Source organism: Cannabis sativa, chromosome X, assembly GCF_029168945.1.
Source record: "Cannabis sativa cultivar Pink pepper isolate KNU-18-1 chromosome X, ASM2916894v1, whole genome shotgun sequence".
Taxonomy (NCBI): Eukaryota; Viridiplantae; Streptophyta; class Magnoliopsida; order Rosales; family Cannabaceae; genus Cannabis; species Cannabis sativa.
In genome coordinates, this window is record NC_083610.1 from 19,190,886 (window position 1) to 19,202,349 (window position 11,464).

The following is an 11,464-nucleotide window of genomic DNA, read 5'->3' on the forward strand; positions in this document are numbered from 1 at the left end:
AAATAAAAAAAGAAAAAAATCTATTTTTTTTTTTTAAAAAAAAAAAGATAAAGGTAAAAAAGTTTAATATTAATTTTTTTTTGCTAAAAGATAAAATAAAAAATATTATTTAAAAATTGAAGAGAAAATATGTTAATATAAAACTAAACTCTACCTTCACTTTTATATACTTCACTCTCTTATCATTATTAAATTCTTAATCTAGTTACAATAAAATATCTCACTTGTAGAGACAAAACAAGGGTCCCTACTATAAAGTGTCTTATATATATATTAAATATAAGTAAAATATATTTGTACAACTAAATATGACAAAGTGTTTAGATATTTTTTAACACACATTATTTGATTTGAATTATTTTTATTTTTTAAAATTGTTTTGATATTTATATTTTCAAGATTCTTTAGAATAATATAATTAATTGTATGTATTCGTTAATGTGTATCATTAAAGGTCATCACTATGTATGGTTAAAAAGTCATCACGATTTGGAAGGCGCGCAACGACAAGGTTCATATGAATGGGTTGGGTAGTATTTCTAATTATATTGACTCTATCTTTTGCTGTTACGCAGATTATGGCTCTAGTTTACTTAATCATTTGAAGGTAGCTGGGTCTCCTGTTTGGGTTCCTCCTCCTGAAGAATGGATCAAGATCAACTGTGATGTTAGAGTTGGTTCTGAATCCATGTGCGCGGTGGCCATTGCTAGGGATCATAGGGAGACCATTTTGTGGGTGGATACTTCTGCGCTATGTTTTTCGGACCCCTTGTTAGGGAAGCTGCAGCTGTCTTGCTGGCCGTGGAGACAGCTGTCTCTCAGCAACACCGCTGCGTGTTAGTAGAAAGTGATTCAGAGACGGTAATCAAGACCTTGACGGGGACTCATACCTGTTGAGAATTTGATAACTATACACAACAATGCAAAAAGCTTTCTACTTTTATGTTAAGTTGTAATTTTTATTCCTAGAACTTGTAACTATTTGGCCCATAATGTGGCCAGGTGGGCTTTTGTTAACTCTATTTCCGAAAGGGTAAATGTACAATCCATACTTGTTCCTATCCTTTGTAATGACCGAGAGGTCTAACTCTTTATTTTATAAAACGCGTTTTTCAAAAAAAAAAAAAAAAGATATCCTTATACTATAGGGACAAAACAAGTGTTCCTACTATAAATTATATATCTATATATATACAATATAAATAGGATTTATCTACCCACTCATTTTTACCTCATGCTATGGGAAAGTTTTGTGGCCCAATTAGAATAAATTTACTTGATGCTACATGTAATGATTGTGCATATGTATGCATGTGATTTTTTATTTATTTTTGTAAATAAAAATTTATAGCTGTTGGCATAAGTGGGCTGTTTTTTTTTTTTTCTTTGTTTTCCTTTTTATTTTATCATTTGTTTTGCTTTGGATTATTTTTTTTTTAGAGTTTTTAACAAAATACTAGATAAAAATTTACAATTTTACTGTCACACAGATTTTTTTTATAAAACAACCGTGAAACAACAAAATATAATAATTAAAAACAACAGTAGAACAACTAAAAAATAACCGTAGAACAACAGTGAAAACTTAACACAATACACAGTATGAAACTTACATAGTATTTTTGAAAAAAATTATGCTAAAAATAAAAAAAAAATAAAAAAGTTATTTTTCAGTATGTGGGGTAAAAACTCTTTTTTTTTAAAAAAAATGAGAAATATATATCCAAATATGTCATAAAAATTAGGGTACATACCATTTTGGACCCTGTGTTTTGCAAAAGTTACAGATTGGACCCTTTGTTTTGTTAAATGACAAAATGGACCCTGTATTTTCTAAAATAGTAAAAATAGGACCCTGAGCTTAATTTTTGACAACTTTTTTTTTTAATACAGCCAACTTGAAGACAATGCTTAATACGAACAGATACAAAAAAGTAAACATTTTTGTCATAGCAGTTTTAGATCGGATTATAATTAAACTTTATTTTGACAAAAATCAATTCAGGGTCCTATTTGTACTATTTTAGAAAATACAGGGTCCATTTTGTCATTTAACAAAACACAGGGTCCAATTGATAACTTTTGTAAAACAGAGGGTCCAAAATAGTATTTACCCTAAAAATTATATTTTTTTCTAATAAAATTAGTTTAATAATAAAATATTTTTAAATAAAATCCTTTATAACAATATGAGAGTAAATTAATCTAAAATATAATAATGTCAAGAACACACTAGATTAATATCGAGTGAGAAAAAAATTTAGAGCAACAATAATATTAGTGCAAAAAACTGTGAAGATTTACATATGAGAAAATTTAATAAAAAATAATAATTCAAATTAAAAATTAATATTTTTTTAATTATTAATATTATTTTATTTTTAAAATAAATATATAATTAAATATTATTATAATATGTATAAAGTTTTAATTGTATATAAGCAGTCCTATCGTAAGAGTATACACCTTATATCTTAATAACCACATGATCTAAAATCAATGATCAAAAAAGCTTCCCTACCGGTAGGAAACTTATGTTAAGTCCTACTATAATCTTGCCCTATATATAGGGATATGATTTTGTCCCGTTGTTGTACTTTCACGGATTGTAATCCGTGATGTACGGCAGCCGTCAGATGAGAGACTTATTTGATCTGACGGCTGAGATTGATCTAGGGGTAATTAGGGTTAAAAAGTAGAAACGTACCCTGACACTCATTTAATATACACTGAAACACATTTAATGTACTACGAAATACATTCCGTGAAAGTACATCACGTGACAAAGTCATATCCCTATATATATATATATATATTATGTATTACACTATCTCATTAAGAAAACAAATAAATGACAAACAAAAAAAACTTATATAAGTATATAAAAAAGTACCAAAATAGAGATATTTAGCACTTGAATGTTACTATATGAGAGATGCCATAAGAATGTTTTCTTTGTGGAGAGTGATGCTGAAATTGTTGTCAATTTTTTTTAGAGTGTGTTTTTCTCAATGGAGTTGTATTATTAGATTTAGAGAAATGTTAAAGGGCACCAGTGGTGCCTAGCGTTCTCCTATGTATCAATATCGCTATTGGTTCAACTAAGTATCGGGTCCCATATAATTTAATATAATAGCTTTTAAGGAGTATCGCTAACCAATCGCAACGCGACATGTCGAGAAGGTGTTATACACCACTGGTGCCTAATAACAATGCTCTTAGATTTATTAGGTCTTTATTATCTATCTTTTCGAGGGTATGTCTTCAATATGTGATGCAAAATGGTAATACTATAGTATATATTTTTTTATTTAAGCGTTTATATATTACAACTGTATAACTTGGGACTCGAATTCAAGACCTCCAATACACACATCTTCTTATGGCCACTTAAGTTAGCCTCGAATGGTTATAATACTAAAACATATACTACAGCTAAACAAAATAAAGTTTTTTTATTGGAAGAAATTCTCCTCCTATAATGCCCAATATATTGTTTGACTATCAAGAATAAAATTGGTTATTATGATAAAAAGAAAAAAAAAAGTTACCATATGAGAGATGGCATAAAATTGATATGGCAATGCTTTATTGGATAGATATTAGATAGTGAGTGAGTTGGACACAAGATCTACTTCCTTCCTTCCCTTCTCTTCTCTCAGCCATTGTTGGATTTATTTGTAACTCAGATCTATCCAATCCCCATCACTATGCTAACAAACCCTAGGTAGCTCACTCAGTAGCCTCGCCTCTTCCTCCCGTTCCGCCGACCACAAATGGCATTTCAACGGCGGCGTAACCATTACTACCACCGCTTTAGGTATTTGCTTCAAGCCCTCTCTGTCGTCTCCGGTGCGCTTCTTGTTCTTCTCGGGATTATCTCCTTCCTTTCTCCTTATCCTGTCGAAACCGATAATCCTGCTCATCGCGTTCACCGCGACTACTCTTCCTCAATCGATGCTACGGACGATGCGATTGTTGGAGGAGTCTCTCCATTTGGAGTGCCGGTTTTTCGAGTTCCGAACAATGGAATGAGATCGGATCGTGATCTTTGGACTTCGAGGAATTCTAAGTACTTCCATGGATGCTGCAATTCAAGCGCAAAATTTTTGAAAGCTGAAGCTATTACGCATCCTAATAGGTACTTGGCAATTGCAACAAGCGGAGGTTTGAATCAACAAAGAACTGGTATTACAGATGCTGTTGTTGCTGCACGTATATTAAATTCCACTCTCGTTGTTCCTAAGCTTGATCAGAAATCTTTTTGGAAAGATGCTAGTAACTTTTCTCAGATCTTTGATGTTAATTGGTTTATATCAACTTTAGCAGAAGATGTTAAAATCATAAAGGAACTCCCAAGAAAAAGAGGGAAAACGTGGAGTCCTCATACAATGCGTGTTCCAAGGAAATGTAGTGAAAGATGTTACAACAATCGTGTTCTTCCTGTTCTTGTGAAAAGGCATGTTGTTCAGCTCACCAAATTCGATTACAGACTCGCAAACCGGTTAGATACAGAGTTACAGAAATTGAGATGTAGAGTTAATTACCATGCTTTAAAGTTTACAGATCCAATAAGGAAGATGGGTGAAAAACTGGTGCAACGAATGAGGAAAAGAAGCAAGCATTACATTGCATTGCACCTTAGATTCGAACCCGATATGCTTGCGTTTTCGGGGTGTTATTATGGTGGTGGAGACAAGGAAAGGAAGGATTTGGGTGCAATAAGAAAGAGGTGGAAAACTTTGCATATAAGCAATCCTGATAAGGAAAGAAGGCACGGTAAATGCCCACTTACTCCAGAAGAAGTTGGTCTGATGCTGAGAGCATTGGGCTATGGTAGTGATGTTCATATCTATGTTGCATCTGGAGATGTATATGGAGGTGAGGAGACATTAGCACCATTAAAGGCATTATTCCCAAATTTTTATTCCAAAGAGACTATAGCAATGAAAGAAGAATTGGAGTTGTTTTCTTCATTTTCTTCTCGTATGGCAGCTCTTGATTTTATAGTTTGTGATGAAAGTGATGTTTTTGTTACCAACAACAATGGTAACATGGCCAAAATATTAGCTGGTAGAAGGAGATATTTTGGGCACAAACCAACTATTCGTCCTAATGCTAAAAAACTATACCGTTTGTTCTTGAACAAGAACAACATGACTTGGGAAGCTTTTTCTTCAAGAGTCCGTACTTTCCAGCGAGGTTTTATGGGAGAACCCAATGAGGTGAGACCAGGTAGGGGTGAGTTTCATGAAAACCCTTCGACATGTATATGTGAAGAGTCTGTACCCAAAGGAAAGAGAGATTCAGTATCTAGGAAAGTTGGCAAGGGAAACGATGATTCAATGAGAAAGGAGGAAATTTTTGAGGACCAAAATGTTGATGATCATGACCCAGAATGGCCTGATATGGAGGAAGATGACAATCAGAGTGGCATGGGAGGAGTAGGTTTGGATTATGATGGAATCAACTCTGAGGAACCTGAATTGGAGGATATGCTTTCTGACTGAATAAACAATTTTAGCTTAATCCAATGTATAGATTGATTCTCCCTTCACTAACCTTCTGATCTGATTTTGGCATCCTGTATAGAAGAAGAGTATGTGGGAAAAGTTTTTGCTCTTGTTTTATATTGTAGTCACTTGTGATTGGAAATAGAGTCTGAGTAAAAGAGAGTCACTTGTTGATCGAGCGGTTCAAAATTGGTGAACAAATATAATCACCATTTGGGAGGATGATGTTAGAGAATTGTGGACACTTCATACTAACTATTTGTTATTGCTGATTAATTTTTAGGCAGAATCTCTTATGTCTTCCAATACACATCACCTAAATCTATGTCAAGTATGCGAAAGTCACTAATTTCATTTGAGAATTTGAGCTAATAAGCATACAAAATCCGATTCAACTTGTGTTTTCTAATCTGATGTTAAAATTTAATCTAATTTAATTATTAATTGAATTAAATTAATTTTTAATTCGATATTCAATTATATACTTATTTTTCATATTAGTTTAAAAATATAAAGAAAAAATATGTAAAAATTAAACCCAATCAAAAAAGAAGGGAAAGGCCCTACAGGGGGAGTCAAATATTATAAGTTTAATGTAATTAAAAATTTAAAATAATTAAAATAATAAGTAATAAAATAGATCAAAGAATTAAATACTAAAAATATAATTAAAATATATACATTTATTTTTTTTAATATTTTTTATTATATATAAATAAATACAAGCAATCTTTTAGTATAAATAAATATAATTAAATTTGAATGGTTTTTAATTAAATTTTAAGATTAACATCCAATAACTGATCTAATCCAATTAAAACATCCACTTTAATAAATTGTAGTTGGATATTTAATTTTTTGTATTTAATTAGTTCGGTTCAAATAGATTAAATAGATTAGATGTTAGCTAAGATCATATATGTGTTTGTAATCTATCACCATCAAGAAAACAGTTTGTCTCTAATTAATGTAGTAGTTTCAAATATTGTCTTTTAAAAGAGTACAAATGACTATTGTAAAGTGTTGTCTTTTGAAGAGTATAAATGATAACAAATATAATGTTATCATTTTAGAAACAACAAATCCTTAACAGCAAGCAATAAGTTATGCTTTAAGTTAAGAAACATAAAATGAACAACCTAAGAAGTTTCATTTGGCCACTATTATATTCTCTGAGATAAAAATAGAGAGAAAAGAAAGCAAAAGATTGTCCTCTGTTTTCACGTTAAAAATTGAAACATCAATATTATTCTAAAGCACTCATAGAAACTAACTACATCATTCAAAGCACTCAATATGGTAGCACGACATATTGTGAAAGAACTTTCCCACATTATTTACAAACACCAAATTTTCAACGAACATGAACACAAAAATAAACAATAAAAAAAACAGACAGGGACAATAAAAAAAATAATCATAAAATAAGGAAAAGGCAATAATAACTTATGAACTAGCTCTCTCTTGTCATAGACTTTACATAAAAGAAAGCTTGAGGATTGTTATAGTAATTGAGGGAACAACTGGTTTTTCCACCAATGGATTATTCCCTTATAAATATCAAAAAATGATCAACACCGAACAACGGAAATTCGTCCTCATGCCTGGAGGAAACCCTTCTCTTCCAAGAAGGAAATCACTTCTCCAGCCATTTCAATAGGTGAATCACAGTCCCCTCCTTTGTGTTTCAAAACTATCTGAAAAGGGAAAAAAAAAAAGTTTCCTTATTAGATCAACTTACATATTAGATTACAACAAAAACCAAGAAAAAACAAAAAAATTCATTTTAAATAATGAAAACACCAATGTTCATTTTTCAGAATTGAATTCTTGTAGATACTAGAAGAATATTACATGATATAGGGGCCATTATCAAATACAGCTCATGGACTTGAAAAATTATAACTTGCATAGTGAGCAAATATACCTCAATCTATCTTGATTCTTGTCTATTATAGTATTCAACGATTATATTCATTGACAAGTTTGTCATCTTTATTAAAACGAAAAGAGAATAACAGTACACAAACCTCAGAATTTAATGGTTGCTCATAAGGATCATCAATCCCAGTAAAACCTACAAAAAAAGAGCTGGATAAATACCGCTTGCGTATGTACTATATGGACACGAATCTCAGCAGTAACAAGAGTCAAGAAAATAATACTGCTGTCCAATGCAGAATAGTATTCAATGTAAACAAACATAGAGAAAGGCATATATTACAGAACTGCCTACGAATATTATGTGAGTGTCTGTATGCAGGTATAAGAAGTTCAAAAGGATGACAATAACAATGCAGCGGATGAGTCGCCATTTTTTATTTTAAGCAGAATTAGCAGTAAGAATATCCATAGACCGGAACCTTGTATACATCTAAAACCAAATAAGTCAGAAGATACAGAGAATGACAGAACCACTCAGGTATCAGCAGGAAAATGAATGCAACACAATATTCAAAATCGACACCATTGTAAAGTTGGCACATGGAAAAAAACTTATCATATGCCAAACTCAAAAATATTTTGACAATTGAAAGGATGTGTTGACATATAGTTAGATTATTGTTTAGTGTAGATTTCATTAATCCAGAAAAATAACAAGATAGCCTGAGATTGACCTTTGATCTTTCCGGCACGGGCAAGCTTATAAAGGCCTTTAGGGTCTCTTTCCTCACAAACTTGGAGGGGCACGTCCATGAACACCTGTTGAATAAAAGTTTCCTCAGGCTATGTTGTAAACTATCATCTCAACTTTCCTTTTCCAAGAAAAACATGTTTAAAGGCAGCAAATAAAACATTGATAGTACAAAGTACAAACCTCTATAAAATCCCCTTCAGGCAGCAATGCTCGGCAGGCATCTCGATCTCTTGCGTATGGAGAAATCAAACTAGCAATGCAAATGACCCCAGCATCTGCAAAGAGCTTAGCCACCTCACCTACAATACAGCACATAAAGTAGAACCTCTAAATACAATGTTTACCCAAATGCTTCAATGTATGCATTGCATATCATGTACAGCATTGTTCCTGTAATTATCAATAAATAGAGTAATAGACTCACCAATTCTCCTTATGTTCTCTGCACGGTCTTCTGCTTTAAAGCTAAGGTCACGATTCAGGCCATGCCTGACATTGTCACCGTCAAGGACATAAGACAGCTTCCCCCTGCTGTGCAAGATCTGACTTAAAGCACATGCCACAGAGCTCTTCCCTGATATTTCAGTTAAGGTTAACAGGGATAGAGGAAATAGTTGTTGCATGTGGCACCAAAAATTTAGCTAACATTATGTTGTTAGTTAAATTTACATATTAAACAGTTCAATATGTCAATACTTTATATTTCATAAGCATCTTCTCATCAAAAATAGGCATGACATGAATTCAAACAGTAGCATAATTAAGTGTAAGATTAAATTTAAACTAAATCTCATATGTTGGTATGCATAAATAAGTTTAAAATGTAACTCATTATCTTTACACGTAAATATATAGTTCCTTTCTAACTCTATAAAGATCAAGCTACAAATGGTGAGGAGAACCAAGAGGGTGATAGGCTTGTGCTCCACATTGTAAGAGCAAATAAGAAATCTAAAAAATGCTTTGCACAATCCTCTCATCTAGTCTTATAAACCATGCAATGAATATAGTTATCGAAAATAAATCATAGTAAAGCCATTAGAGCAACTTTACAATAACTATGCTAGTTGATATAAAATACAATACACCTAAGCTAAAGGGCCACCAAGTAACAGCATCCATTTCCAATATCAAAGATTTAATTGTTTTCATTTCTTTTAAAACGGCAACTTGTCTAACCCTACAATATAAATACAATATTAAATACTTGAGGAACAAGAAACTATAGTAATTTAAACATTGGACTTGCAACCGATCTCTAATCAATAAATTTAATTGTAAGATCATAAATCTTATGTTTCTTGTACCTTTCACTGTAGATCACTATGCATTGTGCATTAACTTGGTTCAACATAAATGGTTCCATGAAAAAGCAATAAAATGAAAAATAATGAATGAAAGCAACAAACCTGAAGCACTAAGACCAGTGATCCATATTACACATCCCTTTTGTTTCAGTAGCTTCTGTCTTTCAATTTTGTTAACAGAACATTCATGCCATTTAATGTTGGTAGAATTTCCAATGCTAGACAGTAGACTCTGATTTTCATCTATCAATTGGGAAAAGAAAAAAAAAACATTTAACCATGTGAAAAATCATCCTTAGTTAATCCAAACCACAACAACTGCATCTATAATTCATAAAAGGGCTATTTCAATAATCTGGTCCACATATAATAAATGGCACAAAAACATCCTCTTTTACCAGCGAGCCACTTTCCCATGAACCAATCACGCCAGAAAAAAGAAAAAGAAAAAGAAATGGGTAAAAGGAGAAAAACAATACCCAGATTCCCAACATGGCCATTGGTGTTGAAGTCGGTCTCATTCACAGTAACAGTCGTGGACCCTTCCATGGAGTTGATTCGAACAGACCCCTTTGAACTATGCACAGAAAATCCCAAAAACCCAGGTTTGAATGAGGAAGAAGAGGAAGACAAAAACGTGGAACACGGTTTGATCCCAACACCAAGACCTCGAGACGATGATAATGATGTGCCCCCAGCCAGTGTTGCTGATCCACCTCCAATTGCAATCATTTTCTCATAGAATCAAAAAAGGAATGATATTTAATTTCCACAATATGGCAACCCCACAAACACAAGCGGCAGTAAAAATCGTAAATTTAATTTCCAAAAATAGGGGAACTAGTTTATATATATAGGCGAGTGAATAAGCGAAAATGTGGGGTTTCCGTTTTTTATTTCTTTATGGGTTTTTGGCGGTGAGAGATTCAATGAGTCCACTCGCAAACGTGAGAGAATTTATGAATTTGTATTGCATCAGTGGTTTTTTGTGGTGGTGAGGGAGTTAAGGTAGGGTCTATGTCTCTTTTTATTTATTTATTTATTTATTTATGGGCTAATTAGTAATTTTTTATCTTAATTTTGACATGTACTAAATCGTATTTTTTGAACTTTTTTAGTCGTTAAAAATTCCCTTGAACTATTGAGATTGTTAAATTTAAAGATTTTTGTCTAATTTCATTCAATTTTACTGTTTCAGTAATTGTTTATGTACTAAACTATGATCCCCAAACTTTGATATCTACTAAATCATGCCCCTCAAACTTTGATATGTATTAAATTATGTCCCTTGAACTTTCATCCATGTTAGAATTTTTTTACTAAAATTAGACAAAAGTTAAATCTAACAATCTCAATAGTTCAGAAGGAATTTTTAATGGCCAAAAAAGTTCAGAGGCATGATTTGATACATGTCAAAGTTCGATGGAAAAAATTACTAATTAGCCTTATTTATTTAATTAATGGTAAAATTTCAATTAAATATCACGTAATTTAATGTAATAATTTTTAGTATTATTAAACAAGGGTAACGAAACGCGTCAAGAAAGTATTAAGCAAGTGCCCAATAACAATATTCTATATCTATTTATATTTATATAATTCTCCTATTAGAGCATCTTTAATGAATTACCAAAATCGTAACGTATGACTATATTTTAACATATTTAAGAAAAACTATTACTCATTGTTATAAAAAGTGTACTAAATTTGACATATGTTAAAAGTTGTACCAAATTTAAGACAAAATATAATATTGTATTAAATTTAACCCACAATAAATATTAACTTTTTATTTACTATAATACTACTAATTATAATGATTCATTGACTTCTACTAAACTTTAAATTCTTTATTTACTATATTATCATTATTTAAATAATAAAAGAAAAAAAATATTGATTTTTATATATTCTCAATAAAATATTAAACAATCATTAATATAATTAATTATTTTTTCTTTATTTTACATCTTGTACATTGGAGCACAATTATAAATAGTAGACCA

General features: G+C 31.5%; 2 protein-coding genes across 2 annotated transcripts; one reads left to right on the forward strand and one right to left on the reverse strand.

Moving 5' to 3' along the window:
• The first annotated feature begins 3,527 nt into the window (after window positions 1-3,527).
• Window positions 3,528-5,802, forward strand: LOC115703095 (O-fucosyltransferase 6). Its single transcript, XM_030630582.2, has one exon. The coding sequence runs from the start codon at window positions 3,777-3,779 to the stop codon at window positions 5,508-5,510; it is 1,734 nt and encodes a 577-aa protein (XP_030486442.2). The 5' UTR covers window positions 3,528-3,776; the 3' UTR covers window positions 5,511-5,802.
• Window positions 5,803-6,708: 906 nt separating this feature from the next.
• On the reverse strand, window positions 6,709-10,449 carry LOC115703094 (adenylyl-sulfate kinase 3). The gene is made up of 7 exons (XM_030630581.2): window positions 9,938-10,449; window positions 9,561-9,701; window positions 8,576-8,725; window positions 8,332-8,450; window positions 8,132-8,216; window positions 7,544-7,590; window positions 6,709-7,210 (listed from the first exon to the last, which is right to left on the reverse strand). The coding sequence occupies exons 1-7, from the start codon at window positions 10,188-10,190 to the stop codon at window positions 7,112-7,114; spliced, it is 894 nt and encodes a 297-aa protein (XP_030486441.1). The 5' UTR covers window positions 10,191-10,449; the 3' UTR covers window positions 6,709-7,111.
• Between the last annotated feature and the right edge of the window lie 1,015 nt (window positions 10,450-11,464).